This window comes from Sturnus vulgaris, chromosome 1, assembly GCF_052056855.1.
Source record: "Sturnus vulgaris isolate bStuVul1 chromosome 1, bStuVul1.hap1, whole genome shotgun sequence".
Taxonomy (NCBI): Eukaryota; Metazoa; Chordata; class Aves; order Passeriformes; family Sturnidae; genus Sturnus; species Sturnus vulgaris.
Window position 1 is genome coordinate 140,611,073 of NC_142243.1, and position 24,860 is coordinate 140,635,932.

Genomic DNA, 24,860 nt, shown 5'->3' on the forward strand with positions numbered 1-24,860 from the left:
TGTCACTTACAAATTGTGCAAGACATCATTCCCTTTGTGGAGACAAGTGTTTTAATGAAGCTGGCAAAAGAAATAAGAAATATCCTTTGTTGCAGGGAACCTCTATGGAGAGAAAGGAATCAAATCTGGGACTCTGTGTTTTACAGCTGGAAACTGTTTTGCCTTTTTGAAGACTGACAGGTATTAGAGAAAAAGTCAAAGTCAGATACATTCTAGCAGAAGCCAATTACTGAAAAACAGGTTCAGCAAGTCTAGGTGAAATAAACATATTCCTATACATTTATTTAATTTCATAAATGCAAGTGTTAAATGCAAACTCATGATGGCAGTATTGAACAGGCCAAACTCAGTTGAAAGGTCTGACAGTGACAATGGATTCTCCATCAAGATTGGGATGCCCTTAGCAAGAAAAATAAATGATCACTTCATCAATAATCAGCTCACTTCTACTACTGAAAGTAGTGGTGTAAGTGGTGCTTAAAAGTAGGAAAGTAGTAAAAAGGAAATGACACTAGAAATCATGAAAAATTACAAGTTTAAAGAGTGACATTTATTCTTGGATCCTTTCAGAAGAGATCTAATGGGATGTTACCCACACTTAATTATTTCACTAAAATACCCAGTAAATTTCAGTTCTGCAAGATAGCTGGGCATGGAACACTTCTCTGCACAAAATGCTTTGTGATCTGCCTTTTACTGATAATTCACCTTGTCTCTTACGTTTTCCATTCCATATCCACATTATGATTTTCAGAGGTTGTGCTTTACTCTGTGTGGGGTGCCACCCCTGTTTCTCAATAGACAGTTCCTTAAAACTGCTCAAGATCTAAATTTGATTGGCCACACCAACTCCATTACTTCGGGAGTAGTTAACTTTATTTTACACTGACCTTCACTTTCCGTCAACTGTTTTAATGAAATTACAGGAATTCAAAATTAGGTCTTAAGTGAAATGTTCATTATTTCTCTATAACTTAATATCTGTCACTAAATATTTCCTTTCACACAAAAGTTCTGAAGACAAGTTGCCATAAGAAGCTGAAAAGGAGCTAAGAAAAACCCAACAAAACAGCTACCTCATTTTATCCTTTAGTCAGTGGCTGAAGCTCTTATCTCATATGGAAACTGTATGCATACGTGCATTTCACTGAAAAAAAGAAACTCGGATACAAAATAAATGTATACTTGAAATACACTAAGCAACCTGCTCATTAAAAGAGGTTTCTGTGCCAACAAAACCTATCGTTACTGAATCACATTCATTTCTAATGTACTTCAAGTATATTACTGGTAGTGCAGTAATGGTGGAAGAGGGACAGGAGTAATGTGAAATTGGAGCTGCATTGGGCCCAGATCATAGCCCTATGTTGCTAAAATTCGTCTTCACTATCAGCTTGAGTCACAATACGGTACCAAAATCTCCACAATCTTCTTTACTTTCCCCCAGTAAATCAGTCCAGGGTTCAACCATACCCTAGAATTATGACAATTTTATAAAAGGACCGTTTAAGTCTGGCAAGAAAGTTACCTGAAATGCTCCAGAAAAACAAAACAATAGAACTACTATGTCAGCAAACAACAAGAAAGCTTCCCTACTTACAATAAATAAATGTGGCTTTTCAGAAATGTCATAACTAATAGAAAAAGTGGCAAAATAAAAGTTTTTGCAAACAGATGCACATCATAGATGACAATAAGTACATCCTTTAGCATAGAAATAGTAGATTTAAGTGCATTAATTTTGACTGCATTAAAGATTGAAAGTTAGAGATAAGAGTGTTTATTTTATGACCAAATAATCTATGGGTGCAGAGCCAACCAGAATTCAACTGAAACAAAAGAATCTTAAGTAACATTAAGTTGTGCCTCTCCAAATGTCTTAGGAATAGCCCAATTTGGGCAAAACCGAAATGTTTTGGTTTCTTTTGCTTTTTAAATTACTATCTAAGTCTGTACTTCCCTCCCCCACCCTCTCCCCACTTGCTGAATGAAAAGCTAAACCATTATATTTTAAAATAAAGGTGAGGTGTTAGGTTTTTTCAGTAGTATTGGTCTCACTGGGAACAGGAAGCTTACAGTCACTGAGGAAGACTGGAATGCTGATCTTTTTGATCAGGTAAGTTCTGGCTTGCTAACCACAGAGACAAAAGGAATAAACTAGTTTTGTGCTCGTTGTCCATGCATTACCTGTGCAAAGCCTCACACTAATAGAATATAATACTTTATCACTTTCAAGTCTTATTAGACTGATATTTAAATGGAAGGATTTACTCCAGAATTTAGCTAACAGACAGTTCTGCTTTAGCAAACATATCTATGAGAAATGAGGGCATCTGCAGGAAGAACTGTACTCAGCATTGGTGAGGCCTCACTTCAAGTACTGCATTCAGTTCTGGGCCACTCACTTTAAAAATTACAATGAGGTGCTAGAATGTGTCCAGAAAAAGGTAACAGGGCTTGTGTAGGGTCTAGGAAATATGTCTTAGCAGGAACGGCTGAGGGAGCTGTTGCTGTTTAATCTCAAGAACAGGATGCTCAGTGGGGACAGTGTAGCGAGGTGGGAGCCAGTCTATCCTGCTGAGAACCAGAGGAAATTGTCTTAAGCTGAGATAGAGGAGATTCAGATTAGCTACTAGAATAAAAAAATTTCACTGTTATGGTTGTCAGGTATTGGAAGAGGTTGCCCAGGGAGGTGCTGGGGTCACCATAGCTAAGAGGTGTCTGGGTCTGGCGCTGGTTTGCAATGGTAGTGCTGAGTGAACAGTTGGATTGGATGATCTTGAATAACTCTACCAACCTTGATGATTCTATTCTAAGAAAATATTGTCCTAGCATGGAAGGTAATAACTAGTTACTACTTAGAGAACAGACAGAACAAAATGCTTAAAAATTGAGGACATGCCACAAATGTAATGATTTTAATTATGGTTCACATGTCTAGCCAGATATCCTAAAATATAGCCATTGTAAAATTATTACAAAAGACAGTTAAAAAGAACTAAATAAACTATAAAAATCATGGGGAAAATATTTCTGGGACTAGTCAGCTGGGTAATAAGGCCATGTTAAAGCAAATAAATTTTATAATCCTTAATAACTGGTTGAAGAGATCAAAACTAGAAAACTTTCAATCACTACTCTGCATCTTTATATGATTATTTCTAACCTACAGCTGCATTTTGGATAGATAAATAGAAAAAAAAACCAAAACAAAGCCATAATACTTGTAGAAAAACCCATGAAATAAAACCAATTTTAAATACTTAGTCAAACAAGGGTGGAAGTGGAAAGGAAAAGCAAACAGTTTGAAAAAGGCATTGACAATCTTTTTTCAGCTCCCTGCTGGGTAATATGAGCATATCAACAATAGGTCTGGGACGTAAAATTGTTGAAAGTAAAAAAAAATTGACCCACCATCTGTTTTTCTTAAAAACAGACAATTAACAATTTAATTGACTTGGCACACCATATATTACTGTACATATGTCACACTAGATGAAGTGATTTGGTTTCTACAAAGTTGTAGAAAAGGTGCCTTGAAGCTTTTAGATTATTCTTGTTTCTTGGTTGTAATATTTTAGAGACACTTTTTCATTTTGAGAAAAAACTATGCCCAGGGCTTAAATTCTGTCATGTGCAGCTTTTAGTTTTTAAAATGCAATGCTAAAGTAGGAATTAATGCACCATACTGATTTGCCAAATGTTATTTATTACACTGTGTCTGTGCTTTCATTTTATGAAGCCTGTGGCTGGACTGTCAGATTACAGGTGCCCTTTAGGTTGAAATAAAAAGTTAACAGTAGTAATTGCTATGTTAACTGAATACATAGTATCTTCCTACTCCCAAGTATAAGACATTTTCCCAGATTAGATATACACTAACACAATGTACATGTTCAGTATTATTTTTGATTTGATTTATCTATTTCTTACTATGCATTTAAGTGGTTAAGCATATAGAGTAAAATAACCAATATGAGGAGAAAATAATATTAGCACAGTATGCTCAAATAAACAAATTGCAACATAGCATCTTTAGATAACCCTGGTACTCAATGGTTTCTATATTCTGATATGAAGCTATTTTTTAACCTAAATATCATCTACAGATGTCATTAGAAAGCAACCATAACACTTATGCTCTAGGGGTTTTTTTCGTACTTTTTTCATACAGTTAAGCTTATTATAAGATTTATTTTGCAGCTATGTGCATAACCTACAGCTATTACATTCATATCTGTTTTAAGTAATTGCAAATAATTCTAAACAGAATTCTAAAAAATGCATGGTTGCATGTAATAAATAATAAATTGGTGACAGCCTCTAGGTCTTACCAACAAGGAAGTGATTGTATTCAGCAGCACACTCCATTTTTGTCACTCACAGTTAAGGCCACCACATTTTGTTTTCCCCTAAATTTAGCCAAAATTTTTAACTGAAAGGTCTTTTTATTTTCATTACTACTAACAATGCTACTACCATAAAGTTCAATTTTTTTATATGTCACTATTTTTAGAAAGTGAAGCACAATTTCTTCCCCTTTTAGAAATTCCTAGTTGTTAAGGCAACCATTTTCTCTATGTATTTGTATGTCTTTACTGTAAATCTGATCTATAAAAACAGTAATTTCTTTAATTATAGTAACCTTTACCACTTGTCTGGATTTTCCCTTATCCCTACCTCATTATATGTGAGAACTTGATTACTTTTTTTATCCCCTCAGGCTGAAGAAAGGATGCTTTAAACATATTTTTTCTCCATAGAACTATTTCTGAACCTATATGTTTCACAATGTTTAATATATAGCTATTTTATACATATACATATATATATATATATATATATATATATATAATTATGTGTGATCTAATTGTTAGCAACACAGAGACAACAGCCTGGAGAGAACTCTGGGTTCTGGAGGCCTAGTTTAAAAGCATTTAAAGTTTCTTTTTAGGAAGGTCATGTAGTATAGTTCCTACCCCATTAATGTGAATGGCCACAAGTGTTGCACTGACCTGCCATGGCAGGGCTCAGTGTTTGGCTGTGTTTGCATTGACCAGAGCTGCTTTTACCTGATTTGAGCCAAAACACAAGATTTTTGGCCATGGTGTGACCTATTACTTATCCTGTCTGAACTTTTGTGCCAGTCATGTGCAGGGAAGCTCTGACTAATGGGGGTAGACACTGCATAATACTAAACAACCCTTGGTGGTTGTGGAAATAGGGGTGGAAAGCAGGGGAGTGTATTCTGAAAATTCAAAACAGTAAATGGGAATTTAAATAGAAGAGAAAAATAAGCCATCAACACAAATACTCCAAAACACAAAGAAGCTGGCTGTTTGAAGAGGCATGTAAGGATGACTGCCTAAGGAGATTCAAAGGAGAAGGGAATCCCACTAGGATCATCCTGCTCCTCCAAGCACTGAACTCAAGATGCTGATAATTTGTAGTACATTCCCCCTGACTGCCCTCTGCAAGTGGAAGGCAAATGTTAATGTGAGGGCACAAAAAAACATTGGAAAGGTGAACTTAAATCCAGGGAAAAGGAACAGATACTAGCAAGGTTGTGTGCCATCTTATGTGTATTGTTAATAAAATTCCTTTGTGTTAATTAGACAGTCTGAATGCTAGACTTAAAACATGAGTTAGACAAAGAAGAAATTCTTAGTTCTTTTTATAATTATGTTCCCTTTTGCTAATTCTTAGACTGAATGTATCACTCCACTGAAGTGCGAGTTGCTCTTTACCCCTTCCCTTGGCTATGTCTGGATGATGCAGCTCTCATCATCTTAGTTTCTTCAGATCCCCTTTCTGAAATGTCTCCTCAAAGAAGAATAATTTCAAGCCCCATGACTTTAGGGACAAGGTGTTCAAAATTTCACCAAGTAAAAATTTTTGAAATTCATTCTTTAAATTTGGAATAATATCAATTTGTTTCCTGATTACTTCCAAGAATTCATTTGAGTTTTAAATAACATCAGCAACAGTTCTAATTTCCATTATTATTAAATGCGTACTAAAATCACCTTCTAAGGCTGACTTTTGAACTCACTTGTTTCATGTCATCTAATTATTTTCATCAGGTTAACTTCTGTATTTGTTCAGTAAATTATATTAATACTCAGAGAAAGTTGTCATAATATCTCTTCAATTACCATTTAACTAAAATATTTGACACCTATTTCGTAAAGTTCATTTTCTTCACAAATTGGTCTCTGTAACAATCCAAACTATTCAACTTAAAATTCTTAAATGACTAACAAAAGCAATAATCAAGATTGGTTAGTTTAGAGGCACATCCTCATATCTGTGTTTTTCCAAGTAATTTAAAATGCAGATTTAATTGATATTATATCCTACGGTTTTATATGCTTCTCCATATTTGTTAATCACTAAAAAAAAACCAAAAAACAACCAACAAACAAACCTGCTACCATCTTTCCATTTAAAAAACAAGAAAAAATCTTATTATCTTCAGAATTTGAAACAATGACTTTAAATGCCTTTCTGTATCACAGAAGTTTCTTGAAACAATTTCAAATTTCCAAGACATGATAATTTCAAGTTCTTCTCTCCTAAGCCTCAGTTACAAGTAGTTCAAAACAGTATCCCAAGACTCAGTTTAGCTGAGAATTCAGCTTTGGTCTTCTTTCATTAGCTGTCTCCATCACCTGTCAATCAGTATTAATAAAAATTTTTACCACAGAATTGCAACTTTGTTCAGCTTTGATTTCACAATGCAGTTGTACCTTCATGTAGATAAAATAATTGAAATTGCACATACACATTAGATTATTCAACTGTAAAAATATGTCTGTGTATCCGTTTTGGTTTTTTTTATATTGAAAGGTGTTCCCACTTGAGGGAGTCTAATTTTTTTTCCCATGGTAAAGGAAAAATATAGAACTCTAGTTGATACAAACCATAAAGGAACAGGTATTTTCCTGGTAGTTCTCAATGTGACAAAACTATACCACAGAAAACTGTGTATAAGGGACATTGGATTGATATAAAATGTTTTTATTGTCAGTATTTTGATAAGTAATTTAGAACAAGAAAAAACTGAAAATAATTTAAAGAGGAATGTTATAAAAAAGTGCAAGTTTATATTTCAAAATCCTCATTCTTTTTCTGCTTAAAAAAGGATACATATTTGTTTCCCAGATTATTTCCAGAATTATATAGTATGTAAATGTTGACAATTCTATTGCAATAGGAGGTGTTTTGTGATACCTAAAGTTATAAATAGAGTAATAGAAGGAAACTATCATGGACAGCATAGGGAAAAAGTTTTTTTACCCTCCCATTACTTTTTTTTTTTTACTTTAACTTAGAGATTCTATAATTCTGATTATTCACTGTATTTTTAGAGTGAATGGGACTAGAGACTGCATCAGAACACTGCTGTCTGGAAAAACATAGTATTTGCCTAGTCATATCACCTTGGAGCTTCCCAGGGTTTCTCTGCCACCCACTTGCTCAGGTGTTCAATCAGACTTCATGAATATTCCTGAAGTTACAAGGAGTTTCAGATGAGTTACTCTCATCATGTGACACTTCAGCTTAGCAGTTCATTTTTTACATGATTTGAAAGACTTTCAATGTGCAAAATATTTCAGCCTAGAGGAAGGGGAGAGGAAAAAAATAGAAAAGGAGAGAAGAATGAGATGGAAAGAGAGAGGGAATAAGAGTGGGGGAGGAGATTAATGGAGAGAGTGGCACTGGCAAAGAGACCTTTTTGTGTAAATGGAAGGACTTTTCTACAATATCTGGAGAATCCATTAATTGCAAATGAGAAAAGATATGGCCAGATACTGAAACAGAGAAATGTAATAACCATAACAACAACAACAAATGTATTTTGAGCGCTGCTTAGAGAAAATAAAGGCTCAGTGTTTAGACTTAGCACCTCCTTGGAGCACTGGCCAGTCAGTGCAATATTTTGTTTTCTGATAAAATTGAATCTTTCAGCACTTTGCACATGCTGCTAGTGGTTAAATAGAAAACAAAAAAAAGCTAAAGCTAAAGACAGAATCCACCCTCTGTCTTCCATTAAAGAAATTTAAAAACCTAGATTTAGAATTCAAGGATAAAGATGACTGTCAATTTTTCTAATGTGACAACACAGAAAAAAATCCTCTTGAGATTAGAGATTGGATTTTTGCCTTAGTTTTAAGGAATGCAAATTCACACTATACATCTCACTTTAATAACAGATTTGCACCATGGGGATCAACAATGTGTTATTCGAGCATTTTTCATATGTCATTAAATACTTTATGCATAGAAATATACCACACAGGGCTAAAAGAAAGGGGAAAGTGGGGGAAAAAAACATTATTATGGATGTTTAATTGAAAAAATGCAAATTTCTATTTCACCATTTCTTACATTAAATATAATGGTGAAAGGGGACATTCAACATATATTTCAGATAACCAGCATGAATTATCAGCATAAATAAGCCTTCTATTAAGTTAAAACTCTCTTTGTATAGACTTTCATATAATTTTCAATTTAAAAAAATAAAATTAAAAAAACCCTATAATAGCAAAAAAAAGAACATCAAGCAGAAATCCACATATTATTCTCTGGCAAAGAAATTAGGTTTTAGTAAACTGTTACTTCAGCACCAAAAAAAAAAACCGATGAAAACTTACCAAAAGTTTGGCAATAACACCAATTACTGTGAAAGTACAGACTTGTTAGATCAGAAAAAAATAATTAATGAATTTAATGCAAGGTAATTTAATGATTGGTGTACTATCTGTGTACCATCTTTGTAAGTAAGAACTGTCGTATGGCAAGAGTTTTGCCTGAGGTAAGAGGTAGTTTTTTTCCTAGAGGCTCACGGTGCTGTTTTGGATTTGCAATGAAAATAGCATTGATAAGACACTGATGTTTTACTTTCTGCTGATCAGAATCTGGGCCTTTGGGGTTCCTCACCACCCTAACAGTGAGGAGGATGGGGTAGCACAAACAGGAGGGGACACAGCGGGGACAGCTGATCCCAAGTGACTCAAGGGACAGCCCGAACCATTGGATGTCATGCTCAGCAATAAGAGCTGGGAGAAGGAGGGAGACAGGGACTTTCAGAGATTCCCAAGTAACAATTATGGAAAATGTTGCCCTGCTTCCCTGGAAGTAGCGAAACATCTGCCTGACAATGGGAAAAGGGAAATTAGTGCCTTGCTGTGTTCTGCTTGCATGTGCAGCTTTTGATTTACTTGTTAAACGCTATCTCAGTCCATGAGTTTTCTCACTTTTTCCCTTTGGATTCTCTCCCTCATCCTGCTGTAAGGGATGCGAGCACATGGCCATGTGGGATTTAGCTGCCTGCTCGGGTTAACTGCATCAGTCAGGCAAATCTAAAGCATAATAACTTTTAGGCATTTTCTCTGGAAATATGTTACAGAAAATGCCAATCAACAGCAAACTGAAATAAAAAGCCAGCAATAAATGCAAGATATACTCTAATACAATATAAATAATTAATAGAAATTTCTCAGAATATGAAAGCATATGATGAAAAGGCCCACTGATGAAGTTGTTTTCTAGCATAATAGCTCTCACAGAAATTAATTATTGACTTGGAGGGGAAAGAAGAGAAAAAAATAATATTCTCAGGGCATATGCTTGGCAATTTGCAAAACCCAGAAGTTCAAGTTAGAGAAGTGCAATATCTCAATCAGTTATGCTTATTCTTTTGAGTGTTTCATCTGGAAACATTTTGAAAAATCTTTATACATATATACATTTTAAGTTCTGACTATGTTTTAAAAATAGTGCTGACCTGCTTGCAGCTACTCAACATACTGAAATATACAAAAGAAAACAGCTAGCTTCCCTCTTCATCCAAGCAAGATACATTTTTAGCCCTCTGTTCCATGCAATGCCAACAGATGAAGAAATTAAGCAACTACCATGCCATGATGTTACTTCAGTTAGACAAACAGATGGAAATCTTACTTCTGTCACCCTTTCACAGTCTGATGTAGCAGGAAATGCATCTGAGTGTTTTGAAAGCTGACATCTCCAGAGACTGTCACACACAGACCTTCAGCACCACAAGAAAATTGATGCAGTGCAGCCAGGAGGAGAGCTTCCACCAACTCAGATTCAAGTGTAGTAAAAGGAGACTAATCAGGCATGGTAAATTCTCAGTGTTGTAAAATGTGTGGAGAAAACAGACAGGTTTGAAGTCAGGAATCACAGCCAGCTGGTGGAGAACACCAAAAAAATCATGGACTGTAAATAAGGAGGTAGATTCACTCAGAGATAAGAAAGGTATAAAGTATGAACAGAAAACTCTATATTCCTGCCATTTTTAGAGCTCTTCATGTCAAGATATCTGAGCTGCCATTCTGTCATGTTGGCCTTTTAAATTCTACCCCGGGAGAATCTTCGAAAAGCTTGAATTGCTTTTTTATCTATGTATTTGTTTTTATTTTCAGTTACAAAGTTCAAAAATGCTTGTAACGAAATTCTAACTTAAACAAGATGTTTTGACTATATTTTTTTACCCCCAAATCAAAGATAAACAGTTACTCTCTTATAACATATATGCTTAATGCAGAAGACAACAAGACTGATTGTAGTTAAGTGCACACTGAAATACTGCAGAGGACAAATCAGAGTAGCAGCCACTTAGCCCAGTGTCCTGGTTTAAGCAGTAGCTAATACTTAGGGACATGGCAAAAGATGACCTTTCCACATGTAATGTATTCATATTGCCCAACAGACTGAGGTCAGAGCAGTGAAAATCCTGCTTCTTTATGGATAACACTATCATAAAAGGTTGGATTGCAAAATGCTTTTAATTAAATATTGTAAAGCAGAAAGAATGACCTACAATTTTATTGAACAAAATTAAAAAGTTGTGGGAGTCACCTTCAAATAAAAACTTGCCTGACCAGTTCTCCACTGACAAGAGGGGGAATTGTAGAAATGGATCATAAGTCATACGCTACCTTCCTTTAAACCAAACGAAATAATTAAGTAGAATTATGAATATTAAATTGACTTGTTGAAGAGAACTTCATTTTTAAATCAACTTGGAGAAGATAGTATTAAACAGCACTAACATGTGGAGCGTTAGAATAGTTAGGGTAGGAAGAGACTTCTGAAGATGGCCTAGTCCAACCTGAGATCATCTAGTCCAATAGCCAAATCAGACTTAAAACTCAAAAAGAAGCTTATATGCAATAAGCACCAGTAAATAAATATTTTGGGACATAGAGAGGTGAAAGGGAGAAAAAGAATACAATTTCATTTTCTAAGAACTTCTTTTTAGACTGGAGACCCATTTTCGCCCATTTGGGATAGCTAACAGAAAAGTAAAAGTTTTCAATGCCAAAAATATGCACCTTCCAGAAATTATTTTAAAAGATGTCCAAAAAACTCCACACTACAACACATTCTTATGCAACTGCTTTAGAAACACAGCTTGTTGTTAACTTTAAATGACCTGAGACCAATATATTCGCTTTGAAAGATTACAGAGTTACAAGAAATACTGGTAAAAATCTATTGAAAAGCTAAATTCTAATGGCTGCATAAAATGTTGTCATTTTTAACTCTCTACTATGATATTTTTAGGACTTTCTTTATAATGTAACCTGCATAGCCTTTTAAGTACTCAGAAATAGCATTTAAGGTGTTATTGGTTATAAGGTGCTATTATTTGAAAGATAAAATCTGATGCAACATTGATTTATATTTGTCCCTATAAATTTTATGAATTAAGTGTATAATTCTGAATATTAAAAATTACAAATTACATAGTAACATTTGACTATTTGTTGGATTATAAGAACATTTTTGTGTATTTAAATACATAAGTTCACAAACAAATTGCATGCAATCTCTTGATTAAGGGTAGAAAATGGCTAATAGAGCAGCAGTAGACTTTTTATTCAAACCCAAATGCAAAACTCATATCCTGATAAAGATAGGAAAATCCTTGTTTCAACAGTAGAAGAAAAATGAACTTTTCTAATAATGAACTATTGAAGATTGAAATGTTAAAAAACCTGCTGGACGAAATTAGTATTTAAAAGCTAATATCCCAATAACAACAAAACAAGCAAAAAGAACAGCAACAAAAACCATGAAAAGCAAACAAAAAAACAAACAAAAAGCAAAATAAACTAAAACAAACAAAAAATCCCAAAATAAAACAAACCCCCAAAACACATCCCAAAACCTGTTCTGATGTTATGCATCAAAGTTTTGGAAGAATTTAGTTTCTAGGGAACAACACATGATCATTTGTAAACCGCCCTCTCATAACCCCCCCCAAACTATCAACAACTAGTAATCAAACAGCATAGGTACTCCATCAGAAAGAACAAAAACTTCTTATTTGCCTAGCTGCCATAAAGCAGCAACAGAAAACCTAAGTAATTTTTCTGTATCCATGATTCTATGAAAAGAATTTGGGTTGTGACTCAAAGTGCAGGTTGAAAAGCTTAAGAAATGTCCAGTTTCTTAAGGTGAATTTAATGGTGTAGGACAGAAATGGAAATACAATTTTTATTTTCAGAAAGAGTTCCAAAGGACATCTGAAAAGTACAGAGATGTAAACCTGAGATGTAACAAGACTGTAGAAATTATAATTAAGCCTAAATTCAGCTGACACATGGATAAAAATGACATCCACAAAGCATCACGGTTTTTTTAAAGAAAGTCTTGCATTATAAATCCACTAATGCTTTCCAGCAAGATTAGCTGGCATAGAGATGAGAGAAATCCAGTTTAGGTATACTATTTGCAGTTCTAAAAGGGCATTTGAGAAGCCCAAATGGAAGGTTCTTACAGAGATTAGGAGCTCTTTCATAAAAATGACAAGCTTTTTCTGCATGTTTGCTTAGTTAATGGTAAAAGTAATTGGTCAATTCTGCCAGAGGAGAGAAGTCACTAATGGACTTCTTTAGTATCTAATGTGTTTCACAGAATGGGTAAGGCTGGAAGGGAGCACGGTGAGTCATCTGGTCCAACCTCTCTGCTCCAGCAGAGTCATCTCAGAGCACATTGCCCAGGAGAGTGTGCAGATATTGAATATTTCCAGCTCTTTAATGCTTCCAGTGGGGGAGATTCGACAAGCTCTCTGTCTCTCAATCTGGTCACTGCACATTAAAGAAGAGCTTCCTCATGTTCAGGTAAAATTTCCTGTGCATCAGTTCTTGCCCATTGCCTCTTGTCCTATTGCTTGGCACCACCAAGAAGAGCTTGGATCCATCCTCTGACACCCTCCCTTCAAATATTTATAGACATGGATGAGATCCCCTCTCCAAGTTCCTTTCTCAAGCTTGAATAGGTCCCTCAGTCTTTCCTCTTAAGAGAGATGCTCCAGTCCTTTAATCATCTTTTTTGTCCTCCACTAGATCCACTCCAGGAGTTCCATGTTATCTCTTTTTCCCTGAGGAGTCCAGACCTGGGCACAGCACTCCAGATGTGCCTCACCATGGCTGAGTAGAGGGGAAAGATCACCTCCCTTGAGCTGGTGATACTGCTCTTCCTGATGCACACCAGGACACCATTGGCCTCTTGGCCACACAGGCACACTGCTGTTTCATGGACAGTTTGTTTTCCACCGGGACCCCCAGGTCCTTCTCCACAGAGCTTCTTTCCCAGCAGGTCAGCTCCCAGCCTGTCCTGGTCCATGGGGTCATTCTTCCCCAGGTTCAGAACCTTCCACTTGCCTTTGTTGAATTTCAAACTGTTCTTTGCCCATCTCTCCAACCTCTCAAGGTCCTTCTGAAGACCTGGACAGCCCTCTGGGGTATTGGCCACTCTTCCCAGCTTTGTGTCATCAGTAAACATCTGCCCCTTCATCCAAGTCATTGATGAATAAGTTAAACAACACTGGGCCCAGTATGGAACCTTGGAGGACACCATTAGTGAAAAATCTTCAACTAGACCCCATGCCACTCATTATGACCCTCTGGGATCTGCCATTCAACCAGTTCTCAATCCATCTCACAGCCTACTCATCTAATCAACACTTCCTTAGTTTGTCTATCAGGATTTTTTGAGAGACAGTGTCAAAAGCCTTGATGAAGCCAAGGTACACAATGTCTGCTGCTCTCTCCCCATTGATCCAGGTAGTTGTTTCATTGTAGAAAGCAATCTGTTTGGTCAAACCCGATTTACCTTTAGTGAATCCATGCTGAATACTCCTAATGTAATACTTCTTGTCATCCATATGGATACAGAGGGTCTTCAGAATGAGGTGCTCCATCACCTTTCCAGAGATTCAAGTGAGTCTGACTGGCCAATAGTTTCCCATGGCTTCCTTCTTGCCCTTTTTGGAGATCAGGATAAAATTTGTTTTTTTCCAGTCCCCAGGCACCTCTCCTGCTCACCATGACCTTGCAAAGATGACTGTGAGTGACCTCTCTATGGTGTCCAGAAGCTCTCTCATGTTCACATCCTGCCAGAGCCCATGGACTCATGGATGTCAAGTTTGCTTAGGTGTTATCTAACCCAATCCTCCTTCACCAAGGGAAAGTCTTCTTTCCAAGACTCCTTTACCCTGCTCTGTGTCAGAGAGCCATGAGGGCTGATCATGTCAGTGAAGATTGATGCAAAGAAGGAATTTGATAACTCTGCCTTCTCTGCATCCCCTGTTACAAGGGTCCCCCTTCGTTTACTAATGGACCCACATGATCCTTTTGTTTTTCTTCTGTTATTGATGTATTTTAAAAAGCCATTCTTGTTGTCCTGGACATCCTTGGCCAGATTTAATTCCAGATGGGCCTTCACCTTCCTGATCTCTTTTCTACTTACTCTGACAATCTCTCTATATTAATCCCAAGAGGCTGCTTCCACCCCTGCTTTCATCTCCTGTGTATTTCCTGATAAAGCTTGAGTAATGACAGGAGCTCTTTATTTATTCACACACATCTCTTGTCCCCTCTGTCTGATTTCTTACTTGTTAGGATGCATTGCTCCTATGCAGGGCTGGAAGTGATTCTTGGATATCAACCAACTATTTTGGACCCCATTTCCCTTTGGTGCCTTTTTCTATGAGACTCTTCTGAAAACATCCCCAAAAAGACTGAAGTCATCTCTCCTGAAGTCAATGGCATTAATTTTATTTGCTGCCCTGCTTCCTCCTCACCCAATATTGAACTTCACAATCTCATGGTCATTACAGCCAAGACTTCTCCCAGCCTTTATATCACCAAAAAAGTCTTCCCAGTTCATTAGTATGAGGTTGAGCAGTACACCACTCCTTTTGGGGTCCTCCAGGCCCTGTGTCGGAAAGCTGTTATCAGTGCTCTCCAGGATCTTCCTGGTCTGTTTCTGTTTTGCCATATCACTTGTCCAGCAGATGTCAGGGTAGTTAAAGTTATTGTCTGACAATATATTAGAAGATGGAAAACAAGGCAAGCAGTGAAATGACAAAGCTTGCTGATGATAGCTTACACAAAACAGCAATGAGTACAATTACCTGTGAAGAAATAAAGAAAGGTCCTACAAAACAGAGTAAGCAGTAAAATGGAAGATTAAATACATTGTATTTTCTAGGAAAAAAAAATGAAAAGGCATCAGATGAAGTTAGTAGAACTACAGTGAACAAAAGGAAATACTTCTTCACCGAAATGTTCTTGCTGTAAAATATTTAGAATACTAAAATTATGGGCTTGAGGAAAAATAGATGAAATCATGGATGAAAAAATCTATTACTAAATACACTGGATTTAGGAAGTGTCTATGCCACACACTGTTAGAGAATAAGAAACCATTTTGTAGAAATATCACTATATACTGCTTGCTGTCTTTTCCTTATGTTAAATATTTATTGTGCCTCTCTGCAACTGTTCCCATATTCTTATAACCTAGGGATGACATAAAGGAAATTTTATGTTGAATGCATTGTTTGAAAATGAGATAAAAATATTATTAACATATTTGGATAACGCTGACTCAGTAGGGTCAGAAAAAGTCAGTAGTGAATTGCAGGCGAAAAAGCAGGGAGAGCACAATAGTAAAATACAAAACCGATTAATATCTTGGCATTAAGTTAAAAAGTGTCCCAAGTTTCTGAAATGGATGCACTATTGCTCAATATGTTCAAGAGATATCTCAAATAGAAATTATCTTGAACTATAAAACTTACAATAACTTTCAACTGACATGGAATCAATACAGAGAAATTTATCCTGTACTTACCCTACTAAACTGTTGGCTAGTAGTGTTGCACAAAAAGAAGTGTTAATTTTTTAAAAAATACAAAGCAGCACTTGCATTTAAGAATTTGAACTAATCATGAGGCGTACACAGATTAAAATAATTTGCACAGATTTCCACCATTAGTGTGAATCTCTGCATGTCATTCTTTCTGCAAAATGAAGTTAGGATACACAACAAATAGAATTGGGGCTAGAATACAATTAAGCAATTTATATGATCCTGTCTAGTTAACGCACCTCAAAACACACAAAGACAAGAAGCAGTAGAGGAGACAAAATAGAAAGGCAACAGAAATCATCAGAACGGTGAAAATACCACAAGAGTATATACACTGAAATTTATAAAACTGAACAGTTCAGAAAGTAGAAATATGTCATAGACTTAATTCCTGATTTTGATGTGTAGAAAGCAGAAAAGTTTCATTTCCCCCCATCATAGTATTTTACTAAAGAAACACATCAACTGTCTTGTGAAACCCAAAACTACACAATGAAACTGTCCACAGTCTCACTGAGGTTTAGTTTTTTGTTTTTTGTTTTTTTTTTTTTTTTTTTTTTTTGTTTGTTTGTTTGTTTGTTTGTTTTTTTAATTAGCCAATAATAATAGCAAGAATTAAAGCTATATTTTCTTGGTAGGATGAACATGAAGATATATGTTCCATACATAAGCTACTTCCACAGTTTGTCAAAATGAGACCTTCCTGAAGTTTGTGTTATGGTAAATGTATCTTATTTCACACATTTAAAATTTGTGTTTCTAGACATAGTTAGGGGACTAACGATGGATTCAGATAATTCAGTATTCTGTCACCAATAGAAAAGCAATCACTGTTGGGCAGTTAGTCATGGAGAAATATCTCTGTTTCATCTGTGACAAAAAACCTCAGATGTGTCTGAAACTCAATGCTTACTGCTAGGAAAATAGGATGAAATGTGGATTACAAATTCCAGACGGCTACCCCAGGCTTCACTAGTATCCCAAGCACTCAGGAACACAAGCCATCGCATTTGAAGCAAGATGAACATCATGCTTTTAAGCAAAAAGAAATCTTCTGAAATACTGCTGTCAGAGTGTAAATTCCATACCCTAAAATTAGGTCATCAGTGTGGAAAATTGAATAAGCAAGTCTACTTTGCTTCAAACTCACTTTTACCTACACTGTTATCTAGCTTGGCATTTTAAATAATCTGTTACTAAACCTATCATTGCACTTCAGCCAATGTAACCTTCTTCAACTTTATTTTCTTATGTAATTCTATTTGAGTACGTTTGATGTATTAATAAACAGATTTTGTCCTAATAGGCGGCAGAAGTATCAGGAGAACCTACTGATTTAAGAGGCTTCAAAGAATAGAGAAAAATAAAACAGATACACCAAAAGAGAAAAATTTCCCTCAGATTTGGCCACAGCACAGAAATTGAGGGTGTGATATCAGGACCTAACAGAACAAGACTGCCCTGAGGTTAGTTTTGTCTGTTTCAGGACACTCAAATCTGACCTAAGCAGAAGTTCAGCTTTCCCACATGATGTTGATAGAGGACGGTTTTGTACTAGGTTTTCATTACTCATTTCATTCCCCACAGCATTTTTTCCTATTAATTTACACCATGACTATTTATATTATTTGTTAATCCCACAAATTTTGTCATACAGTTTATGTTGAAAGAGTATATAAGGAATATCTTTCATTTAATCTTTCATATATGTCCAAAGTTACAAAAGGAGACAAGTGTATATGAAAGCTATTATACTTAAAATTCTAATATATAATTTTCCAGGAACTAGAATATTTTATTATTTGATTATAAAATTTTTTTGTGAATCAAAATAAATTCAAAATTCTGTAAAATCCTATCTCAGAAAAATGAAGGCTCTGCCATAAGTTTGTTTGTCTCATATTTTGTGCAGCTGTTTTTTGCTATTATAGATGAAGACCATTCAGTTCCAGTGTTTGCATATGTTGGAGATTGTTTCTCTGCTACTGTTTAGCCAAATACTTCTTTCCTCTTCACTGTGGCTTTTAAGAAGTGCTAATGTGACAATATGGCACCATTTCCTGAAATATTGAATGATCTCAAGTATTCATGCAACATGCCAATAGTTAAAATTATTAATGTTTGGTTTGTTTTTATAGTACTGATATGGGAAGTCTGAAAATAATCCATTATTTGTTTTTCTTGGTAATTGCACAAGCACCAAAGTCTGATCTCATATCTAAAGAGTGAATAATGGTTTTCAAATAATCCTTAAAATTATGATGTGAAAATAATTTAGTTACAATTTCCAAATATTCCATGTTTTTTACTTAATAATGCTACACATACATTTGAAGCATGAAAAAGACACAAAACAAATTATACTACAGTGGATAACAACTAAAATATTATCTATAGTGATGCAATGCTTTTATTTCTGTCCTGCCTAATCTCAATATTAATTATTCTATCTTTTTAAGTAGTTTTATTTTATAAGATATTGGAAAAGATATTTCAAAGCAACCATGAAAATTTATTTACTTTAAAATAGTCTCACAAATATTTAAGTCTATTTTGCATATTTAAATATTTATAATGTTATCCAGCTATTAAACCATAAAATAACTCCGTATACAATACCTCAATGTAGAAGTAAACAAAGGTTTTTATTATTTCACAAAACCTTCCTAGATTCTCTGAAATGGCAGACGCATAAAAGGAGATCAACTGTTAGTTCCTGTAATAGTATAAATCTAATAGAATTACTCAGCTAAAAACTGATAAATATAGATGTATCTAAAATTTAATTTGTCTATTTGTATCATTAAAAGTGATATGGCATATTCAGTTCTATTCCAGTCAGAAATGAAGTGTCCTTCTATCTTATACTGTATACCATTTGGGGGGACAATGGGGAAAGGGCCCTGGGTGCCCATAATCTTTTGTTCCTCATATTCCATGTAGGAATTGGAATAATCTTAAAAATGCCTGCCAAAATCAGACCTAAATGCAACTTATATTTAAGAATGTCTTTATGAATTTTGATGTAATGAGGAATGGGTATCTTCACTACCTATAGTTAGTTGAGTCTGAGAAGCACAGAAGCAGATATTTAGGCATCAAAATCCTTTAGCAGTAAATTATTTTAGTGTTAGTAAGTAGTGTTATCAAGTACAATACCAAGTAATTAACTCCAACATAAGCAGATCTATAAAGTGAAACAATAAAATATATGGCACCCATATTATCTATATACATTTAAGTGTGTTTTAGTGGTTTTACTTTGAAAAAAGCTTTGCAAATTCCTGAGAAATGCCTGTTAGCAGCTGGAGCACCAAAGCAATGCTATTCCTGATGCTATTCAATTGTATCTTATTAATTACCTCAAACAAGTGTAATTTGTGCCTTTCAAGATTGCTCCATGATGAAAACTAAAACAAGGGCAGTGGCGATGATCAGAAGATCTGGATCTAATGTAAAATGCTAATGCAATTGTACCTTTCGTGCAAACAGAAATTTACAAGACTTAAACACATAATAAATACATGCATAAATAAATACACTATCAACCTTTACTAGGTATCTAAGTGGATAGTGGACTTCATGAGGTGGAAGAGGCCAAGATAAACTAATACATTTGATCTCGTCAAGAGGTGAACAAACAAGTTAGGCATATATTCTAAAGAATTCATGAAATAAACTGAGATTTCCGTTGACCCTGACTGCTAGAAATCATCATTCTTTTAAGTATTTCTAAAAATTCTCTGAAAAGGGGAAATTATTTGCAATTTTTTTTACTATAGTAAATAATTCAGTGTTATGTCAGAGCTCTGAATGCACTGTTCTAACGCAAATGCTCAGTTTACCTCGTTGGACTTTCTCTCAACTTTCAATTCATAAATTTCAAAACTTGCAGAGCAACAGCTAATCCAAAATGCTGCCCATTTATGAATCTGTTTTCAGTGCCTACCATCATTACTAGGAAAGGCTTAACACAGTTTTAAAAACAACAGAAATAGCAACCCTTTAAAACCTGACTTGCCCTTGATACCCTTTCCATCTTATTTTATGGCCATTGCCTAATTCTGATATGTCTAATGAACACATCCTCTCAGAGATCAAAAGTGAAGGCAACTTTGATAAAAATTTATCTCATACTCTGAATTGGCAGGGAGGTGGTGGTGGGGAATCCCACAAAATAAACCCAAAACAAAAGGAGAAAAAAACGCAATTCCCTCCCACAACCACCACCACAGAGCTCCTATCCATTGAGTGCTTGCTGCATTCAAGTGCTGTTTAGTGAACTAACTTAAAGTACCATTGTACAACAAGAGAGAAATAGATTCAATATCTAGGCATACAATCACAAAGTTGATTATATGGAGATATTGTTGTGAATATTCACCCTTTTTGTACCCTTCTACCTATTCATATTCAATTAATTTTATTCTTGCTGAACTATAGCTTCTAAGAATAAATGTAACTAATGAATAAAAGAAGACATGGCATATAATAAAGAATAATCCTTTGCCTTCTGCAAACTAAAGCTGTTGCAAGTTAAATTAATTTTATCAGGAAAGAATCACGTAAATAAAAGAATTGACAACTTGAGCTCTGCAAGTTAGAGTTCAGATCTAAAACTCATCCTTTGCCACTCAAATATAGTTCTAGTTTTGCTGTATTAGCAAATTATTAAACTTGTTTCTGCTAATCATTCTCTCGCCCCTTTCAACAGCCTGAATGTAGAAATCTCAGGTCTTAATGATTATCATGAAGCAAAGTACTAAGATCTTCATATCTTAGTCCACTGGATCTGAATGTCGAGAGTGCAAAAGTGCACTCGTACCATAGCACGATAGAGCTTTACTTTATACTACAGGAAAGTTATGGACAGAAAAAAACCCCAGCAAGTCACATTGTGCAGGTTTATTCACAATATGCTTATTCACTCCATCTGCCAATTCTCAGCAACATCAGCTCTATTTCTAATACACACAGTCACTGGTTTAACTTTTGCCTCTCCTCTCTCATTTTCTGATGAATAATCATACTTTCTATTATCTGGTTTCGGTGCTAGAGAGAAACCATGCAATTAATAAAGTTCTCGTCAGAAAGACATATCCATCTGTGTTAAAAGTAATATAAAAATAACAAATATAACTAATTGTGGAATAATACAGAAATTCATATATATATGTATATGTGTTGAAATTTAGCTTTTTTTGATTTTATTGTTCATGCTCTATAAAAATTGAATGTCCTTCCAGAAGTATCAAATAGCAACAGATGGTTTGTGTAGTGCATTATGCACTTTGAGACCATAAAGAACAACATAATTAGGTTTTTCTTTGTCTTGGCTCAAAATTTAGTAGTAATTCAAGTTGTTCACTTGCAGTAGTTTGGGTTTTTTAATGTAATGGTATGCATTAATTTTCAAAAGAGTGTAGGAAGTACTCTTTTTTTTTCTCATTCATCTTTAAATAATCACAGAATTATTACATTTTAATAGTTGTCAATATCAAATAACAGAAAATAAGAGTAAAGTTATTTGCCAAAACTCAATCGCTGAAACAACACATCAAACAAAATGCACACAGTTTCATGTAACATAAGACCTTTAAGAGAACTTTTTTCTTCTTTTTTTTTGTACATTTCAGCTTATAATTTCTTCTTTTTAAAACTGACAGAACTGGAAATAGAATGCTTCCACTAACATGAAAGAAAAACATTTCATAATATTGGCCCAATTTTTGATATACCATTACATTTGCTTCTTGTTATGTATCATTACCTTTGTAGTTAACCTTGAAGCCAATTGAGCCCACACTTTCATCCGTTTGAAGGTGCAACCACATCTGATTGCTCATGCTCACAATTAAGTCTGGTACAAAGCTCCCAGTTAACCTAAAGATAGAAGAAAGAATTAAGAATTAAGGACTTTTTTTCTTTTTGTAAGAAATCTAAATAACTATCAAACATATTTTAATGTTTGCTTTTAAATTCATTGCATTCAGTCCACACTAATTTAGTTATTTACTGGCTGGCCAGCCAAGACAACTGTCAAATTTCCAGTTCCTGGAAATTTGATAGTAGTCTATAAACACATGTAACTATTGCTTATGTTGTATTGAAATATTTAATCTCACTTTCAGTTGTTGCTCCAGAAAGACATGCAAGTTCCCTGATCCTTATCAGACAATCCAGTGTCCATTACTCAGGTACAGGGATATGTACCCAGGGACAGGCACTAGAAGCCCATAATGAGTGATTACAGTGATTCTTTGATTTTCCAGGTATGCAACTACCCACTTTGAAAGACATACATAATTAAAAGAAGCTGTTATTTTTAAGTAGCAATATTATTATGAAGGCCTATGTATTCCCTGCACTCTCTCACCTCCTCTCATCACCTCTTCTACAAGAAAGGAAGAACAGCTTGACAAGATTCAGCTGTTGTTTATTCCTTCATTAAGAAAACTTACAAATGTCATAACTTTAAAACCTTCTACTGTTACAAGATGATGATTAAGAATTAAGAAAGAATTAAACTTGATTTTCTTCTTAAATTTTTTAAAAATTTACTATTGTTTGCAAAAATGTGCAAATCAGTGCAATTCTAAATGTTGAGTCTATTTGCTGAATGAGCAGTGTGATAGCAAGGAAGAAATTTTGTGAAAGCTGCAGTTTTATGTTACATTGCATTTTCTTCCCAAAATTTTTTTAAGATTTGGTTATAGTTTATTATCTGAAATGCAATGCTGAAAAGTTTCCATGTATTTTTCATTCTTGTAAAGTGGATCACAAGCACAATACTGCATAGCAGTGAAAACTGTTTATTTTCTGAAGTTCTAACCATTCTTTAAACCTAGCTGAAACTTAAAATGGACTATTCTAAATGTATTTTACAGTTAATTTTAGTTCCTCCCTCTGGTCTTTTTTAGCTTCCTTCTGTATTAAATAGTCTGCTGTGGGAAAAAAACCATGTCTGTTTCCCACATCTGTGTTCACAGATGGAGCAACTAGAAAGACTCTTGCCAGAACTGAACAAGTAAATGCCTGGCCAAAAGAACATATTAACTGCTCATTTCTGCACTAAGGGAAAGTGTCTTCAGCGAGTTCAGTCCTTGCCAAATTAGTAGATTAACAGGATGTTGCCGAGATACAACACTGATGTAATGGCTAAGTGTTTTGTAATTGTCTCTAGTGACTGACAGTATGTATTTTGAATATTAAGGGCATTGAGAATATTAATCTCCCTGTTGTGTCAGACAGAATAATTTCAATGATAAACATCCATCAAAATGTTCAGCAGTTCCATTTTCTGAGATTAATTTGTAAATACATTTTTTATCCATAGTTTTAACAAGAAATACTTTCCAATTAAATAGTAAAGGAGGATAAAAAACATTTGAAAATACATTTAAAAAATAAATAAATCAAGAGAACACAAAAATCTCTTGTTGCTCTATTTCTTGAGTCCTTAAAGATCCTTTAAAAACATTTAGGAATGGGCCAAAAAGCAATAAGATCCAGAAAAAAAACACATTATTATATGAAGGAAGATATTTAAAAGAATAATGAATGGCTGAAGAGGAGAATTATTCTTTCTGTCCTTCTAGGGGTTAATGTAGCTTCCTCTACCCTGGATTCAGTATCTAGATTGCTCTCCTGGAAGTACATGTTCCGTTTTAAGAACTGAGTAGTGAACACTGACAGCAGTAGAAATGGAAGTATGTGATTATGATGTCTCCCTTTTTATTAAACACCTTAACAGTTACAACACTCAGCAGGGTGTTTTCCACTTCTTCCTCTACAGCTCCAGAACTACTCCTCCCACATTCTAGTGACATATATTCTCCCCATGAGAGCATACACTGAAGACTGGGTTTGAGGATATTCAGATAAGGCTCTCCATTTGCTGAAGACAACCTGTCATATGAATGTGAACACATGCGAATCCAACACAGCAAGCGCACAAAAAGATTGAATTTCACTATTGTATGCTGGATTTTCGAAAGGCATGTTACAGGAACCAGTGCCTAGATGGATATTGCATTAGAAGTCACCTGCAACAATTGTCAGACCAAGCTGCTGAAAGCAAACTTCCAAATATCCTGAAAAAGTGCTGTGACTGATGTATGGAGGAGAATGCACTATTTTCTTTTCCTTCTTCCCCTCTATTCATCGGTAATAACACTTAACACTGCTCCACCTTGATTTTAGTTCCATAAGAAAGCACTAAGAATGCATTCATATTAATCATCTGTTCAAACAGACTAGAAATATTATGGTGCACAGATATACAGGCTCAGAATTAAAGGCACCCGGGGAAACTTAGTGGCAAGTACTGAAAAGGCTTTGGAGTTTAGCTCCTTCTGTGATTAACATCAGCAGAATAGGAATAATCAGGACTGCAATTACCAATTTAGGAAGCGTAATTCTATTTCTAAGTGAAATGCCACTTAACTTCAGTTTTTGCTTCTGAACCTTCCTATCAAGCAGTGCCCAGTAAAACTAGAAGATTAAACACTTGGATAAGTTTCCTGATTAACTCTGATAGGTTGGAAGATAAATGTTTTCACATTATTAGTAAGTAAACCAGACATATTTAAACCAATGTTCTTCAGCAATTTTCTGGGGGAAAGATAATTATTTTAAAATTTAAAAACCAAAAAAAATGATAG

General features: G+C 34.9%; 1 protein-coding gene across 4 annotated transcripts in view; it reads right to left on the bottom strand.

The window, feature by feature from the left end:
* CSMD3 (CUB and Sushi multiple domains 3) overlaps nucleotides 1-24,860 on the bottom strand; it is a 587,774-nt gene that overhangs the window by 277,760 nt on the left and 285,154 nt on the right. For all 4 annotated transcript variants that reach the window (XM_088178475.1, XM_014870085.2, XM_088178481.1 and 1 more), the window contains one exon: nucleotides 21,968-22,080. In XM_088178475.1, the coding sequence (XP_088034601.1) occupies nucleotides 21,968-22,080 (113 nt within the window). The remainder of the gene's footprint in view (nucleotides 1-21,967; nucleotides 22,081-24,860) is intronic.